The 17,731-nt window shown below is 58.3% G+C and overlaps 2 protein-coding genes across 25 annotated transcripts in view; both read right to left on the bottom strand.

Moving 5' to 3' along the window:
• The window catches only part of NRXN1 (neurexin 1), a 637,736-nt gene extending 627,104 nt beyond the window's left edge, over positions 1 to 10,632 (bottom strand). For 23 of the 24 annotated variants that reach the window (XM_039913064.1, XM_039913065.1, XM_039913071.1 and 20 more), the window contains exon 1: positions 9,729 to 10,515. In XM_039913064.1, coding sequence (XP_039768998.1) covers positions 9,729 to 10,500 — 772 coding nt within the window. In that variant the 5' untranslated portion in view covers positions 10,501 to 10,515. Of the gene's footprint in view, positions 1 to 9,728 lie in introns of all 24 variants that reach the window. The other variant, XM_039913074.1, reaches the window with a different exon arrangement.
• A 546-nt stretch (positions 10,633 to 11,178) lies between these two features.
• On the bottom strand, positions 11,179 to 15,966 carry LOC114814193 (translation initiation factor IF-2-like). Its single transcript, XM_029071668.2, has 3 exons — positions 15,931 to 15,966; positions 14,463 to 14,935; positions 11,179 to 11,447 (listed from the first exon to the last, which is right to left on the bottom strand). The coding sequence occupies exons 1-3, from the start codon at positions 15,964 to 15,966 to the stop codon at positions 11,186 to 11,188; spliced, it is 771 nt and encodes a 256-aa protein (XP_028927501.1). The 3' UTR covers positions 11,179 to 11,185.
• Between the last annotated feature and the right edge of the window lie 1,765 nt (positions 15,967 to 17,731).

The raw sequence follows: 17,731 nt of genomic DNA, 5'->3' as shown, positions 1-17,731 counted from the left end.
GTACTCTCCCTAATATGGGGCTCTGCACCTAGTGAGTGGTCAATAGATGCTGTTGATTAGATAACTGACAGACAACATTCTCTGGCTCGCCCACTTGACCCTGGAAAGAATTTAGAAAGGCCCCTCTGCCCCTTAAGCGAGCAGCGGTCACTAGCGGGGAGAACGTCCTCCGGAATTCTGTTGGATTGTAGTCTCCCCAATGCTTAGTACAGTGCTCTGCACATAGCACTCGATCAGTACCAACGGTTGGAGGTCCGGGTGTCCACTCGGGCTCGAATTGCTCACAGAGCCCAAGTCCACCTGCAGGGAGAAGCAGTCTCGAGTTCAGACGTTCAAACCTTCCCTTATGGAACCACTGGCTGCCAGCGTTAAATCACAATCTTTCATTTGTTTGGATTTTACACATGAGAAATGGTAAAATCAGTGCTTTGCTTATGCTGCAGACGGCTCCCAAATGAAACTATATATCAATGCATAATGAGGGAACTATGTAGATCCCCGGTAATGCCATCGCATGATATTGGCAATATAGGAGCCACGGAATTGAAACGACATCCAAGGAAGATTTGTGGGGAGTGCTTTCTCCTCACCATTTTGCCAACCATCACCTTAGACCTGGGAGACATCCTAGAGAGAATCTTCAATTTTCTCCAATGGAGAGGGTCCCGCACGGGTCATTCAGACCCCGGCCCCGTGTCTGGCAGGACTACTCCTTATTTCCTCTTCTCCCACTCCCTTCCGTGTCACCCTTGCTCTTCGATTTGCCCCCTATATTCACCCCTCCCTCAGCCCCACAGGACCTGTCTCCGCATCTGTCATGTATTCATTTCTATTCAATGTCCGTCTCCCCATCTAGACAGTCAACTCGTTAGGGACAGGGAATGTGTCTGTTTGGTATATTGGACTCTCCCAAATAGTACAGTGCTTTGCCCACAGTAAGAGCTCAGTGAAGATGATCAACTGACTGATCAGTCGGGAGGGCAGAATAGGTGAAACGAAGAAGCAGTGAAGCACGGACTCAAGCGTCATGTCAGAGCTTGACATGGTGGAAGACCATGACAGCGGACAGACCAGCCCCATGATTTCTCTCCTGGAGCAGAGATGTTCTGAAGCCTGGAATGCCAAGAGCAAGACTTGAAAAAGGCCGACTAAGGGCAAACCCACGAGCCCAACATGGAACAACCTTAACCTAGTCCTCAGCCGCGGAGAGGACTGCACTGTTTTCAAAAATGGCCCTCTTTCCCTACAGAGATATAAACCTGTACACGGGAACGTACAATGTCAGAGCTTAATACGAGGTGCTGGGGAACCACAAAATGTGCCCGAGATATCATACCTGCCCCAGAAGGGTGAATAAGATACAGAAACGGATAAATACCATTTGGTCGAGTGAAGGAGTAGACAGCAGGTATGAATGAAGGAAAAAAAAACCCAAGGAAGAACAGAAAGGTGAGTGACAACGTTGCTGATGGGTTGGTGTGCCTGGGGGAAGGGGAGGGAGGCGAAATCATGGAATGCTTCCCGGAGGAGGTGACCTGTAGGAGGGCTTTAAAAGAGGGGCAGGGTTTGATGGATCTGAAGGGTCCAGGGGAAATAGGTGAGTACAGTGCAGTATTCTGTACATCACAGGCACTCAATAAATAGGACCCATCAGCCTAGTGGACGATGGGGAAATTCCTGCCGAGAACACAACCGGCCTCGAGACCTCTTCAGCAGCAGAGGTGTATCAGCATTACAGGACGGCAAAGCAGGGTGCCGACTGTGATCTCTGTTCCCGAATAGACATCCAAAGAGAAGGATGAAGATGAAACTTGATTCCCCTGCTGCCTAGCTGCAGGGGTTGGGCGGACGTGGGTGTACGAGGCCCACCACTGGTCCAGGCGTCCACCCGACCCCGCACTCGATTTCTGAGGGTCAGTCAATCGTATTTATCGAGCACTTACTGTGTACAGAGCACTGTATTAAGTACTTGGGAGACCACAACACCGTAACAGAAACACTCCCTGCCTGAGGGGATTATCGGAATCGTGCCGGGCCCCAGCGGTACGGTTCCCACCGAGAAGGAGGCAGGGGCTAAGTTGACTGTACTGGCAGAAATGTATTCCGGCTCAAATGGATCTGTCTAGCTGGGGGATAGAGCTCCATCTCTCAACCTCAAGGAAAACCAATATTATCACAACCAACGGTGGCCACTGGGCCGCGTGACTGTCAAACCAGAAGGGGGAAAGAGATGACTCTTACGCCGTTGAGCCAACCTCCCGGGACCCCCGGAAACCTGCTTTTCCCCGGAAAAGTTCTTCATTTTGCAAAGACCCGATACCCAGAGGCAAACACCCGCCCAGGCCTTGATGGAAGATCCTTCTCCCGCTCTGTTTCTCCCAGAGGCCAGATCGCCTCCTGCACGCCGTCCCTGGGAGGAAGGAGCCCTGACACTGGTGCCGGAATGGGGTGAGAAGATTTTGCCCCCGTTGTCCGTTGCCTGCTGCCCGCTCAATGGGATGCTGAGCCCCTGTCACGCCACAGAGTAGGGAAGTCCAGTGGTTGGGGGCAGTGCCTGGGCTCCTCCTACCTCCCGTGGTTCCGGTCGGAGTGTGGGGCGGGCCTACTAGCGAAGGGGAGAATGGGACTATCTGGTCTCACTGCTGCTCTGCCTTGCAGTTCCCGTACACCACTGCTGCCGGATGGTGCCAGCTCTCTCACCCCTGCTGCCCGCCTTCTCCAGATCAGCAGCGAACCGCGAACGGAACTGTCCAGGTGGCTCGATCCACCCGGCTCTGGAGCCCGGGGGAGGGATGGGATCGAGGCGAGACCGTGCGGCCTGGGGACACCTAGGAGACGCGACATCACGTGTGCACCGGAGCGTGCCTCGCGGTGGCCTTCCTGCCGGGACTCACACCGCCTTTTGGCATCAACCGGGCACCGGATTGGGCGGAAGGCCCCGGGACCCACCCGTATTGCAGTATCGCCGCCCAGCCCCCGAGAGAAACCTAAAGCTCACACGGAGCAGATTCTTGCAGACAGGGAGGGTTTGCGGAGGACAGGAGCAGGGGTTAGAGGCCTTGCATTTACAATGCCTCATTTTGAAATTGGTCCCTGTGAATACATTTCCCTGGGGACTCTGAAAAATGTCCTTGAAAGTTACGATTGCTCTAGTGTGGAGGGGGGCTAAAATGTTCTATATGATATTTATCGAGAAGTGAAACAATATTTCATAGGGTATCTCCACAGGCAGCACTTCCATCACCAGTCGGATCATGCTGAATACAAAAGACCGGGCAAGGGAGAGCAGAAGGGAGAAGGAGCTGAGAAGCTGTGTGGCCTAGTGAATACAGCCCAGGCCTGGGAGTTGGGAGGATTCTAGTGTGTGAACCCGAGGATGACCCATCCATCAAAAAGGACAAGAGAAAGATCAACATTTCAGTTATTTTAAATTTCTGAGAGAAGTCTAAATCAATAATAGTACGGTGAGAATGGTAAGAGCCGGGTTCTGAATAAAGAGTTCTTAATCTAATTGCATCCAATCAGGCAAAGCAGAGTTCTGGAATGATTTTAGGGGAAGGTGGGCTCTGTCACCTGTCCGCTGTGTGACCTTGGGCAAGTCGCTTTACTTCTCTGGAGCTCAGTTTCCTCTTCTGTCCGCCGGGGATTAAGACTGGGAGCCCCACGTGGGACAGGGACCGTGTCCAACCTGATTAACCTGTATCTACCCCAGCGCTTAGTCCACTGTCTGGCACCTTGTAATGGCTTTAATGCCATAAGAAAAATATGAGAGAGAAAGGACAATGTGCCAGGAGGAGGGAAGTCTCTCGCGTGACCTCGGGCAAGTCACTTCACGTCTCTGTGTCTCAGTTACCTCATCTGTAAAATGGGGATTGGGACTGTCGGCCCCCCTTGGGGCAGGGACTGTGTCCAACCTGAGTTGCTTGTATCCACCCCAGGGTTTAATACGGTGCCTGGCACATAGTAAACAGAACAAATACCATGGTTATTATTACTAGAGAATTCATTCATTCATTCAATAGTATTTATTGAGCGCTTACTATGTGCAGAGCGCTGTACTAAGCGCTTGGACCGTACAGCTCGGTAACAGACAGAGACAGTCCCTGCCCTCTGACGGGCTCACGGTCTCTTCGGGGGAGACGGACAGACAGGAACAACAGCAATCTCTCCACTAAACCACGCTGCTTCTCAGGCAGTTTACAGTCCTCGATTCGGGGAGACAGACATTAATATAAATAAATGACAGATATGGACATAAAGTAGAGAAGCGGCGTGGCTCAGTGGAAAGAGCCCGGGCCTGGGAGTCGGAGGTCATGGGTTCGACTGCCGGATCTGCCACTTGGCAGAAAGAACCCACCCGTGGCCCGTGGGTCTGATGGATTCCGAGATCTCTCGTGTGAACGGAAGTGTCCCAAGCCCCCTGCTTCATTATGGCTCTTTTTTTTTTTCTTTTTTTGGATTCCTCGACCCTTCGAATCGTCCACATCCACTCTTTTCTCCGAGGTGACCGGAGCCCCAGAGCTGATTCAGTACCGAGGACAGATCGTCGGGGTGAAATCCGACAGAAACCGATTAGGCCCTGTGAGCCAAGTGCACTGTAGCTCCTGGTCTTCCCCTTCTCCAGCCTCTAATGACTCTCCTGGGGGCGGCACCTCCAGGCCCAGATGGCGAGGGCCAAGCTGATTCGGGGAAATTGTATCTCCAGCCGATCGTGGGGCTCGGGGGTGCCACCGTGGCAAAAAGCTTAAGGAGGCAGAGAAACGGCCTCGAAACGAAGGGAGGGAAGGGGAGGCTGCGGAGAGAAGATTCAGCAGGATTCCACGGATGCCCCAGTGGAGGTAGCCGGCCTTGTGGTGGCGAGGGCCCAAGGGTCGTAGCTGAAGATCTGGGGCAGGGCGGGGGCAAAAAGAGTGAGGTTTTATATTTACCTTTTCCCAATTTGGGTCAAAGTAACCTCTCTGCATTGGTGAGGAGGACCACGATTTAAATTCTGCCCTAGGGCCTCTCCGAATGGACAGACGGTGCTTTTCAAAAAGGGGGGAAAACAAAAACAAACCCAAATTCAACGGCCTCCTTGGACGTCCGTGAAGCTAACCCACTTTGATCAGGGAACACGGATTCGATAGGCCGGACACACTTTCTGATGAATAGGTCGGCTTGCCTGGGATCCAAGATCCCATTTCCTGCCAGGCTTTGAAAGCGGCAGAACACTGCGTTTGGATCCAAGTCATTGACGGTTTGTAGTCCCCCGAACGAGAAAAGAAAAAAAAAAATCCTTTCCTTTGCAAATGTTCTAACAAATGTTCTATCGCCGGCTGTCACAGTGGCTCTCAGACAAAGGTCTCGGACAATTTTTGAACATTTTTCCCTTCTCTCCACTGAAGCCCTCTGCCCCTCCACTTTGAACTCAACAAAGACGAGAGAGAGTTCAAAACTTATCTCCGAGTCCCCGCCTTCCCCAGAGATTCTTCCTCGATTCCAGCAGGTAGGGTGAGGGTTCTCTTTCTGGGGCCGTACGATAGGTAAAAAAAAAAAAACCCACCTCGCCAATCTTTCTCTGTCTCTCTCTCACGCACGAACACACACACCCACACCAACACGGGCTCCCTGTTAGTACTTAAGATCCTTGAGAGCGGAAATTACAGTCTTCCAAAGTCCTGGACAGCCCCAAACCCACGGCGCACAGTCGGAAAATAGCGAGCAGTCAGTGTGAGAAAACCTCATCCACGATATTAAAACCCAAATTCAGCACCTAGATAGATGTAAAATAGCGGGGAATCCAGAGTGAGGCTGAAATTCGCAACGAACACGCCACGCACTTGTCCCACGGTAAGAGCTACCGTCCGGGTCCCTCGCAGAGAAGGGGAGACTCCCAACACGAACACTATCTGTAGGAAGGCTCTGTCCCACCGTCCCCGAGCACGTACGTGCAGTCAAAAGAGGCCAGCCGGTGGCCAGGCCTGGGCGAACATCCAGAGGGCCACTGGGAGCCGGGAAGACAGCAAGCAACGGCTGGACCGAGGAGATCTGCTGTGTGGCAGCAGGGGGCTGGACTTGGGGGAGCCAGGAAAAAGAGGCAAGAGGAAGAGTGGGATGGACAGAAGAGCTAAGGAGGCAAGTAGGGAATCCCCAGGGCGCCGAGGTACTGGCAGAGCCCAAGGGACGGAAAAGTCTGCTGATTTTAGGGAGGACCTGAAAAACACTCAGTCCCATAAAGGCCAAAGCCATGGGAGACCACAGAGCCAGAGACCACCCATTAGGAGATCAGGAAAAAGAAAAGCGGCGGGGGGGGGGGGGGGGTGGTGACAAGGGAGGAGGGGAAAGAGGAAAAAAAAGACATACGATCGGCGTGCGCTTGCAAATTAATTGCAAGAACCAGACCTGGGAGAGTCGGGCTTAACAAGAACCACCACAGCTCCGGTGGAGTTTCAAATGGGGGCCTTCCAGGCTAGTCGGGGCCAGGATCTGGAATCGTCGCGTCGGCTGGAATTCGCCCAGGCCCCTCCCCCAGAAATCTGTCTGGGATATCCAGGCTGTCGATACAGTCTAGGGAGAGGAGGTCGAGCCCGGGGAGGCAGGAAGTCTGAGCTCTAGGCTTGATTCCGCTAGCGGTTCGCAGAGGCAGCGGGTGACTCAGCATCCCAACTCTACCAAATCATCCCACGGCCAGGCTCGGCGCATTTTGTTCAGTTCTTTGGCAACTTCCTCTTCAGCCAAAAGTCCTGCCCCACCGCGAGTGAGCGGCTTTCCACTGGACACGCTTTTGTGTTTTCTCCACGCAATACGCGCAAGTGAATCCGAATTTGAGCCGCCTTCTCTTCCCGGCACCCAATCTGGCCAGGAAAAGCAATTCATTCCAAAGTCCACCCATACACGCAAGCTGTTTGTTTCACAGGCATTTCCTCATTTGAGGGAGGAATTTTTGTGCCACGCACTCTTCACTTCCTTGCGTTACATCTCTTTTATATAAGTGGGGGGGGGGGGGGGGAAGAGTTGTTGTTCAGCACCGTTTCTCCCAAAATAAATTGCGTGTTTGGTATTCCCTTCCATTTGCTAATCGACAGACTGCGCGGTTGCTATTTTTACTAGCGCCAACCTATCGCACCTGTCATTTTTTTTTCCTCCACGACTCACGAAAGAGGTTGCTTTCCTCCCAAGCAGCAGCATCCCTATTATATCGGCAGGCAGCAAGGGCTAGATCTCAAGCGGGGGGAACTCCGTGGCCATTCCGCCAGCGCGGGCACGAGCCGGAGCGGGCCGATGAAAGGAAACCTCGTCGGGCGCTTCAGACCAGAACCGACGAGACCCGATTTGTCAGACCTCCCCGGTGACCGCGGGCCAACCCCACCCTAACAGTAGAGAGGCAGGAACAGCTGGCGGAGCCGCCACTGACTCTTGGTGGGAGAAAGACCCGAACAACCTCTCTGAGTAGCAAAAGTCACCAGTGAAAGCATACGGCAGATAAAAGCGGATGAGCGATGCCGACGGGATACTCGGGGTTCACCTGCCTGAGTCCTGACGGCGAGAAAGAGGGCTGCCCGGGATGAAAACCCAGCCAAGGAGCGACCTTCCGGCCCTCGAGTTTCAGAAACCGGACCGGCGGCCGCAAAAACAGCCGTCTCCCTCAAGGGAAGATACTTTCTGACTTGACTCATCACTCGGGCCGCCTCGATAACTTTTCTCCCTCGCTTGATCCTGCGATGTATTCTTTCTCCCTCATCACATTTCTCAGCTTTTCCACGGGAAACATCATTTCTCTGTGTACCTGATATCACTTTATAGTGCCGTTCGCGTAACCCAATTATCTGCAGCTCCTGCCCCCACAGCTTCGGAGTGGCAACAGATTCGATTGAGAAGTAAAAAAAAAAAAAATAAATAATAATTTCTTGGAAGGAAAATCAGAGGATCAGCAGTTTCGAATCCACTTCCGCGTTCCCTCCAAAGACACCCCGCCCGCCCCCCCTTCCGCCGCTGACAACGGAAACCGCAGGGAAATCGCTAACCCCAAGGGAGTCTATCAAGAACAGGGCATCCGTGGTAAACTCCTCTTCCTCTACTACAGCTCCCGACGTGTCTACTCTCTATCGCTTCCAAACCCGGCTACGCGCCTCCCTCATCTCATCCGCGTGTTTGCCGGGCACCACTTGGGAAATGCGCTATGCGGAGATGGGGCACGTTCAGAGAGCTAAACCCGGCTTCCGTCCGGCCTCTCCTAAAGAGACGGGGCGGGGGACGGACCGAGGCCCTGTTTAACTCGAATCTCAGCACGTGCCGGTCTCCGTCGTCATCACGTGAGATGAGCACGACCTCAAGTAGCACTCCCCTTCCGGCCAAGAGGCCGCCCTTTCCCCTCCCCGTGGTTCTTGCACCAAGGAGAGGTCTGACCGCCCCCCGGGCCCCAACCTCCCTCTACAAATGGCGGCTCCCGGCTCCTCTCCTTCCCCGGGAGCGGCTCCGGTAAGTAGGCCCCAGAATCGATCCCCAGAGTCCCCGGTTCAGTCGAAGCTCAGGCCCAACCTCTCCAGGGGCCTCTCCAATCTGGCTTCCCTGAACCGCACCCCAGGGCCCTGAGGGAGCATCGGGGCACTCTTTTGGATCGGGAAGGGGGCGGGGCGTCGTAAGAGGATGCAACCGTAGGGAGAGTCGAATTCGTCGTGACCTCCTCGAGGACCGGGCAACCAGAGCAGACCCCAAGCGTCGACCCCCGGGAGGCCCAATCCAACCAGGGACCCCTTAGTGTGTGCAGAGCACTGTTCTAAGCACTGCAGAGGGTGCAACAGAGCAAGCGGGCAATATCCCCGACCTCCAGGGTGATGTCAGTCTAGCCCGGGAAGAGGTTGGCAGGCGCCCAGAGGGAGAGTCCCCGGGGGGAAACCTGAGCCCACGTCTCACGTTTCTGGGCGTCGTTTCCCAGTGTTCGGGACAGTGCTCGGCACACGCCGGATGTCAAATAGGGCATGTTGACGCTGGGAACCTGTCCGGGACGAGATGACGACAGCGGGGGGGGGGGGGGGGAACCACGGAGAGAGGGGAGATTGGAAGCGACCAAAATCGGGAAGCAGTCGAGTGGCGGTGAGGGGATCGAAAGGGACCAAAATCGGGAGGGGCGGCCAGAAGGGACCAAGATCGGGAGGGGGGGAGGTGGAGAAGGGTGGGGGAGACCCGAAGGGGCCAAAATCGGGGACGGGAGGGGGTGTGGAAGAGGAGGGGAAAGGCAACCGCAGAAGGGGGAGTGGGAAGACCAGGCCGGAAGCGGCCAAAATCAGGGGGGTGGGAGGGGGTGTTGAAAGGGGGGGGGAAGGCAAGAGCAGAGAGGGGGTGGGAGGGGGGAGAGGAGACGGGAAAGGGCCAAAATCGGGGGGTGGGAGGGGGTGTTGAAAGGGGGGGGAAGGCAAGAGCACAAGGGGGAGTGGGGAGGAAGGGGCCCAAATCAGGGGGGTGGGAGGGGGTGTTGAAAGGGGGGGGGGCGGGAAGGCAAGGGCAGAAGTGGGAGGGGGAGTCGAAAGAGGGGGGGGAGGCAAGGGCAGAAAGGGGAGGGGGAGTCGCAAGAGACGGGGACGGCAGGAGCAGGAGGGGGGCGGGGAGGAAGGGGAAGGGGCCGGTGTTGGGGAGCGGCGACGGGGAGTGGGAAGGAACTTCTCCCGGCGGCGGCGGCGGCGGCGAGGACGACGACGACGACGACGACGAGGACGACGACGACCCCGCCCGGGCCCGAGGCCGGGCCTTACCTTGGCTGCAGTCCTCGCCTCGGAAGCCGGTCCTGGAGCAGTCGCACACGGCCCGGTCGTCGACGACGGAGCAGACGCCCCCGTTGAGGCAGACGCCCCCGTCGGGCTCCTCCCGGCAGGGCCCCCCGGCGGGGGGCTCCTCGTCCAGCCCGACCAGGCCCCCGTCGAGGGGGGCGGCCGGGGCCCGGTCGACGCGCACGTCGCGGACGGAGCCTCGGAAGGGCGGGCGGTCGCGCACGGAGGGCCGGGTCAGCTTGAGGGGGGCGGCGGCCAGCAGGGCGGGGGGCAGCCCGCCCACGAAGAGCCCGCTGAACACCGTCATGTCCCGCCGCCTCGACGGCACCTCGGCCCACTTGGCCTCGGCGCCGTCCACCAGCAGCGTGGTGTTGCGGAACTGGCGCCGCACCCGCACCGTGTGCCAGGCCCCGTCGTTGACCGGGGTGTCGGCCAGGACGGTGGCCGGTTCGGCGCAGAAGATGGAGAAGCTGAGCTGCAGCCGCCCCCCGCGCGTCAGGACCAGCTCCAAGAAGTCGCAGAAGCCCTCGTCGTCCAGGTAGACCAGCAGGCCCCGGCCGCTGCGCGTCTTCAGCTGGAAGCTCATCTCGCTCTCGCAGCAGGCGTTCCACTTGGGGAAGCGCGTCCACTGGCCCTCGGCGCCCGGGAACTCCAGCCCGCCGCCCGGCTCCGCCCCGCAGCCCAGCAGCAGCAGCAGCAGCAGGGCCAGGCCGGCCAGCAGCCAGCCCCCCCGCCGCGGGACCGGCGCCGTCCCCATGGCCGGGGCCGGGGCCGACCCGGGGGAGGCCGGGGGAGACAGGGTCGGAGCCTTCCCGGGCCCCCGAGCCGGGGGAGCCAGGCCGAGGGGGAGGCGGGGGGGGGGGGCCCTTGCCGGTTCAGGGGATGCGCCCCTCTCCGGGCTCCTGCTCCGGCTGCGCGCCCCTCTCCGGGCTCCTTCTCCGGCTGCGCGCCCCTCTCCGGCTGGGCTCCTGCTCCGACTGGGCTCCTGCTCCGGCTGGGCGCCCCTCTCCGGCTGGGCTCCTGCTCCGACTGGGCTCTTTCTCCGGCTGTGCGCCCCTCTCCGGCTGCGCGCCCCTCTCCGGCTGCGCGCCCCTCTCCGGCTATGCGCCCCTCTCCGGCTGCGCGCCCCTCTCCAGTTCTGCGCGCCCGGCTGTGCGCCCCGTCCCCGAGGAGGGGGGCCACTCGAGGAGAGGGGGGCGCGGCGGGGCGACCTCAGGGATCCATGAGACGGCTCGAGTCGGTCGCCACCGCTCCCCTCCCGCCCCAGCGCCCGCGGAGGTCTCCAGATCCCGACGCCCCGGCTGCGGCGGGGCCCGTCGAGGCACCGAGATCCCCGAGCGCGCCTGGGCCCAGACGGCCCGCTCACATGTTCTCCAGCTGCCGTACGGTTCCCTCGGGGGGGGGGGGGGCGGGGGGGGGGGGGGGGTTTTTTTTCCTCCCCGTCAGATCCGAGACTTCCCGAGGCCGGGCAGGGCGCCGGGTTCGCCTTCCATGGCTTTGCCGGCTCCGAGGGGGCAAGGCTGGGCTGGTCGACGCGTCTTCAGCCCTCCAACGCCGCTCCGCCCACGGAGACCCCCGGGGGGGGGGGGGGGGCCCCAAACCCGGGAGCCCTCGCCCCCCTCGACGGGCGAAACTCGACGGCTTCCTCCTCGCTCCGCTCCTGCGCCCGATCGGTTGCGGGGACTCGGAATATCTCCCGGGAATCTGCAAATCATCCAGAGAAAAATTCAGCCCCCGCTCAAGACGTGCCAGCGCCCAGGGCGATGGCCCTGCCGGGGATCGGGGCTCAGCCTGAAAGGGCGATGTTTCTCTCATCGGCCGATCCTTTTTATCGAGCGCTCACTGCGCGCAGAGCACTGGACTGAGCGCTCGGGAGAGGACGATTTAACCACGGACCCAGTCCCGGCCCACCGCGAGCTTACAGTCAAGAGGGCAGTCTCGATGATCTGATTGATTATCGTAAACCTGCCTCTCTCCCACCTTTCGGTTTCCCCGGATCCCTGTCACCCGCGGTGCCCCCTGCCAACCGACCCCGAGATCGAACCGCTCCACGTTCGCGGCGCATCGCCGGAATGGCCAGAAGTTCGGCTCGAAGCAGGCCGAGGTCAGAGACTCGCCATCTAACCAATTTTCTAGAAGCTCGTTGGATTTTTTTTTCCCCCCCCCGGTCTCATCACAATAAAAGGATGCCTTACAAAAATCTTGGGAGGCTGTCTGTACCCCTTATGGGCGTTCCCTCGAACCCGAGTGATTACAAGCAAAGGACGCCTCACAAAAAAATCCGTAGAAGTAATATGCCCGTACTCGTTTTCAGCATTCCCCCGAACTTGAGCGATCACGACCACAATTTTCTCTCTTCTTCTGACCTACAGCTGTTTTCCGTTCTCATCCCGTCCAGAGGCCACTTACCGGCTGCGTGGATACTATCGATCCCTTTCGGCCAAAGCGGCTCCAACAACCGGGCCTCTTCCCCGGGGAGGGAGGGAGGGGTGTGGCGTGGGCGTGCGGGTCTTTTTTCGCGGGGGAGGGGAGAGAAGAGCGAGCGATATCTTAAGGAGAACCCCCACGATGGCCAATCATCTCCTTCCAGTTGCCGAAGCGTTCCGTTGCAGGTGGAAAAAAAAACGCCACCAGGAGCAGACGTGCTGTCCATCTTCCACACCTCGTTTGGATTCACGGAGAGGGTTAAACCCTCCGGGGACGGGCCCGACGCGTAACATCGGCCACCGCGATCACGGGGGTGAAATCGCACACTCGCCCGGATCCTCTCCCGTCTCGCCTGCCGGCCTCCGGGCCCAGCCCGCCCAGATGAAACAGCGGGAGCCCTCCGGTTTTTAAGGCCGGGGAAGCCGAAGGTTTAAAACCCCATCCCTCGATCCCCCTCCCCTTAGCCCTAACCAGGACCCTATTCGGACCCGGAAACTCCCTCGCTTTACATCCCCGATTCCCCTTCTTGCTTGACATCTTTTAAGAAAGCACAAAACCGAGCGCTTAACGTTCAAGGTAATATCCTCCAACCTGAAGCAGCTCCGCCTCCAAAACACGCTATCCCGCCATGTCAAGGGAGCACGGGGTTTTTTTTTTTTTTTCCTTCTTCTCCCCCTGCCGATTTATCATCTGGACACAGAAGCTCACCGTCTAATTAACACTTTTTTTTTTTCCACAAGCAGAAACTAGGGGTAATTTATTGCACCGCATTGTGTTGCCGCTTCTACAGGGAGGGACCTCCGAGCCTCTCTCTTCGGTCCAGAGCGATCCCCACAGGTGTCAGCTGAGAGCCAGCCGGGATAACCCATCGCCACCGGCTCCCGGCTGAAATCGGCGACTGGCTCTCGACCACTCGTGTTGGCGTGTGTCGGTGTCGATGTGGGCGCCTCTCCTCTTAAAATAGCCCCCCCCCCCCCAAGGTCCCGGGTGGGATTTGATTATGGCCGATGGATCGATCCATTCCACCCCCTCCGTCACACCGGTTCAGCCTAGGGAGTCATCTGCTACTTACTAAACCCATACGACAGGGTGGGTTTATCACGTTCGCTTTCGCGTTTCGGAGGCGACGTTTAATTGTGGGGGGTGGAGAGGGTGTGGGTGTGGAAAACTCGGATTCGATCTGGGGTCCGTCGTTGCATGACGAGAGATCGGCAAAATCCCTGGACCCCGCTCCCCCCCAAACCGGCCTTAACTGTTCTTATCCAAACGGACGGGGAGACCGCGACCCATCGGGTCCTGGGCTGATTTTCGAGGGGAAAATACACTCAGAAACCGCCCGGAACGTTTCACACCCAGAGGAGAGACGAGGTGTGTGTGCGGGGAGAAAGACACAGAGAAAGAGAGAGGGGGCGAATAAAGGGAGATGGAGAGGCAGGCTTCTCTTTCTGGTGGGTGGGGGGGGGGGGAGAGAAAGACCTGGCTAGTTGGCAAATTACAGCATGAAATAAAAGGGTCGGCAAAGCAGGCTCGCTGCAGCCAGAGGGGAGGGGAGGAAAGCGCTCGGATTCAAAAGCAGACGGAACGGCCTCGTTAATTTTTCCTTCCATTTCGAGAATCCGATTCACTCGTCGGCTCCTGGGAGGATCGATAGACAACCCCCCCCCTCCCCCCCATCGCCGGCTGCGGTGATATTTATTTGAATGTTTTGGGTTATCACACCCTCCTCCGGCGTGTCCTCTCGCCCCTCCCCCCGAAAAAAACCCCTGCCATCAGCAAGAACCCGAACCGTTTCGGACACGGAAAAAGGTGACCGCTCCGTCTGGGTGCCGGCCCCCTCCCCGAAACCGGGCGTATCATCCTGCCTCTCCCATCCCATCCCACCCACCCCAATTCCCCAGACGCCTTCCCGGTGCAGATGCGTGCCACAGCCCGTTTAGATTAGAGAGCAACTGCTGCAAGGGAGATGGGGGTGTCGGGGAAGGGCAGAGCCCCCCAGTTTTTCTCCCCCCCCATCCCCAATCCCTCCATCTCTCCTCCCGCCCCTATGGCTCATAAATCACTGCATCTAACCTTTAAGTTTCCCCCATCCCCACCGAAAGGCTTCCACGCAGAACGATTCCCCTCTCCCTTCCCACTCCCTCCCCGCAAAATTCCCTCTTGGGGACCCGTGGCACCATCTGATTCAGTTGCCCTGGAGGAAGGGGGGGGGAGTGGGAGGACCTCCCTTCCTCTCCCTCCTCCTCCCACCCCCCCCCAACAATCCCCTCCCCCCCCCGCAAAAGAGCTCTTTACCTGCCTGGGTGTCTGGGGGTCCCCCCCCACTTTAGCCGGGGAAAGAACCCGGGGCATGCACCGGTTGGAGACAATTTCCTTCTGTCTGTGGCTAAGGCGGCCGCCTCCGCTGCCTTTTCTGAAGCCGTCAGCCTTGAGCGTCTCTCTCCAGGAGTGGGGAGGGGGGGAGAGGAGGAGGAGGAGGAGGAGGAAGGGGAGAGCCGATTCACGTGACCGCAGGGCCTCCGTTCCGCAAGAGGAGGGCGGGGCCGGTCCCGCTGCAGCGCGGTGGAGCTGCGCGCCTCGCTTTTACGCTGCGCCCTGCTCCTCTTGCACAGCGCGCGGGGGAGATTTTTGGCCAGCTCCCGGGGGTCCCTCGGCTCAGGTGGGGAGGGGGAGACTGGGGAGGGTCCCGGGGGGTCTGGGCCGGGGGGACCCCGGGCCGGGGACCTGCCGCAAAGCCTCCAAACTTGCAACCCCGGCTCTGCCTCTTGCTACTGAGCATGCCCGGCTCCTTGCCACGGCCGGGCGCATCGCCCTCCCCGCACCCACGCACGGAGCCCCCTCCCCTTCTGCCCCCCTCCCACCCCGAAGATCCCCCCCCCAAAAGGGGGGGGGGGCTAACCGTGGAGTGAAGAGGAGGGAGGGGGCTCGGGAAAGGGGGCGTCTCCATCGGGGCTTTCCCTGGGGATAGCCCACCTCCCGGCCCCGGGGACGGGGGATGGCCAGTCCTCCCGGCTGGGGCAGGGTCCGGCCTCGGGTGGCCCGCCGGAGGAATTATATTTATAACCGATAAAGATCCAAATCGGGCAAGCAACAGAACACACAACCAGCCCGCGGTGGGAGGGCGCAGGGGTGGGAGTGTTGGGTGTGTTTGTGTGTGTGTGATGTGTGGGTTGGGTAGAGGAGGGAGGAGCTGGGGGAGGTGGGTGGAGGGCGATGGAGGGAGGGGCATCCTTCTCTCCCTCTCCCACAATTCAGGGTCCCCACCCGTTCCAAGCCCAGCCTGGGCGTTCGTGCCCAGCCCCTGGTAGCCCCTTCCCCAAGCCTTGGTGGCCCCCTCCCATCCTGCCTCCCTGTCCCCATCCCCCTCCAGCTGTGGGCACGGCAGGGGCGCGCCTGCAATAATAACGTTGGTATCCGTTAAGCGCTTACTACGTGCCGAGCACCGTTGTAAGCGCTGGGGGAGCTACAGGGTGATCAGGTGGTCCCACGTGAGGCTCACAGTTAATCCCCATTTTCCAGATGAGGGAACCGAGGCCCAGAGAAGTGAAGTGACTCGCCCACGGTCACACAGCCGACACGTGGCAGAGCTGGGATTCGAACCCAGGACCTCTGACTCCCAAGCCCGTGCTCTTTCCCCTGAGCCACGCGTGCAATGCCCGGGGGCCTAGCCGGGGGGATCCCCCGGGGGATCCCCACCGCCTCAGTTTCCTGCCAAAACCACCCTCGGGCTCCGGGAGCAAATGCCAGAAGCACCCCCTGCCACCTTCGGACAGGCCCAGGCCCGCGGGATGGTCTCCATGGCCCTCGGCCCTCTGGAGGGAGGGGAGAACCCATCTCTAAACCTCAAACTCGCTACGGTTTTTACCCTCCCAGGCGCTTAGTACGGTGCCTTGCACACAGTGAGCGCCCAATAAGCCCGACCGAATGGATGAAGGGGAAGCGGAGTGGCGAGCCCGGGCCTGGGAGTCAGAAGGTCATATATTCTAATCCTGACCCCGCCACTTGTCGGCTGGGTGACCTTGCACAAGTCACTTCACTTCTCTGTGCCTCGGTTCATTCATTCATTCACTCGTTCGGTCGTATTCACTGAGCCCTTACCGTGTGCGGAGCCCTGGAGTAAGCGCTTGGAAAGTACAGTTCGGGAATAGAGAGAGACAATCCCTGCGCACGACAGGGTGACAGTCTGGGGGGGCGGGGGAGGGAGGCAGAGACAGACATTAAAACAAGTAAACGGGCATTAATATGAACAGACGATAGAATTATAATATATATATACATATAATAATGTTGGTATTTGTCAAGCGCTTACTATGCGCAGAGCACTGTTCTAAGCGCTGGGGTAGACAAAGGGGAATCGGGTCGTCCCACGTGGGGCTCACGGTCTTCATCCCCATTTTACAGATGAGGGAACTGAGGCCCAGAGAAGTGAAGTGACTTGCCCACAGGCACACAGCTGCCAAGTGGCAGAGCCGGGATTCGAACTCATGACCTCTGACTCCAAAGCCCGGGCTCTTTCCACCGAGCCATATATATATATATATATATATGGTGTGGGTAGGGGGAGAGCAAGGGGAGTAAATTGAGGGCATGTGGAAGGGAGGGGAGCTGAGGAAAAGGGGGCTCGGTTCCCTCATCTGCAAAATGGTGATGGCGTCCAACCGGATTTGCTGGTATCCACCCCGGTGCTTAGTACAGTGCCTGGCACATAATAAGTGCTTAACGAATACCACAATTATTACAATTAACAGTCCCTCTAGATTGTGAGCTCACGGTGGACAGGGAATGCGTCTGTTGTTGTATTGCGCTCTCCCAAGCGCTTAGTACAGTGCTCTGCACACGGTTAGAGCTCAGTAAATACGATCGAATAAATGAGTGAATGCAAAGGCGCAGTTGCAGCCCCATCCTTCCTAGAGTCAACGGGGCAAGGAAGAGACGGAATGGAAGCACTCAGAAATCGAGAGTCTTTCACGGCTTCAGTCAGTCAATCAATACATCAGTGATATTTACTGAGCACTTACTGTGTGCGGAGCACTGTACTAAGCGCTTGGGAGACTACGATAAAACGCGTTCCCTGTCCACGGCCGGCTTACGGTCTAGAGGAGGAGACAGACTTTAATATGAATAGATGCACTGTTTTTATGGGAAGCAGCGTGGCTCAGTGGAAAGAGCCCGGGCTTGGAAGTCAGCGGTCATAGGTTCTGATCCCGGCTCCGCCGCTTGTCGGCTGTGTGACCCCGGGCAAGTCGCTTCACTTCTCTGGGCCTCAGTTCCCTCACCTGGAAAAGGGGGATGAAGACCGTGAGCCCTACGTGGGACAACCTGATGACCTCGTATCTACCCCAGCCCTTAGAACGGTGCTCGGCACCTAGTAAGCGCTTAACAAATACCAACGTTATCATTATTGCAGGGCTGAGGGATGGGTGGATTAAGGGGAGCAAATCCGAGTGCTTTGACCTCTTTAGCGGACCACAGCGCTGTGGATTCCTCCAGCCCCTTCCTCTTCAGGAGCTCCAATCCCCTTTCCCAAGTAGCGTGAGCATGGCGTGAAATTTCCGTGCCAACCT

This window comes from Ornithorhynchus anatinus, chromosome 9, assembly GCF_004115215.2.
Source record: "Ornithorhynchus anatinus isolate Pmale09 chromosome 9, mOrnAna1.pri.v4, whole genome shotgun sequence".
Classification (NCBI taxonomy): Eukaryota; Metazoa; Chordata; class Mammalia; order Monotremata; family Ornithorhynchidae; genus Ornithorhynchus; species Ornithorhynchus anatinus.
The sequence above is the reverse complement of the archived record's forward strand: the minus strand, read 5'-3'. Positions and strand labels throughout refer to the sequence as shown.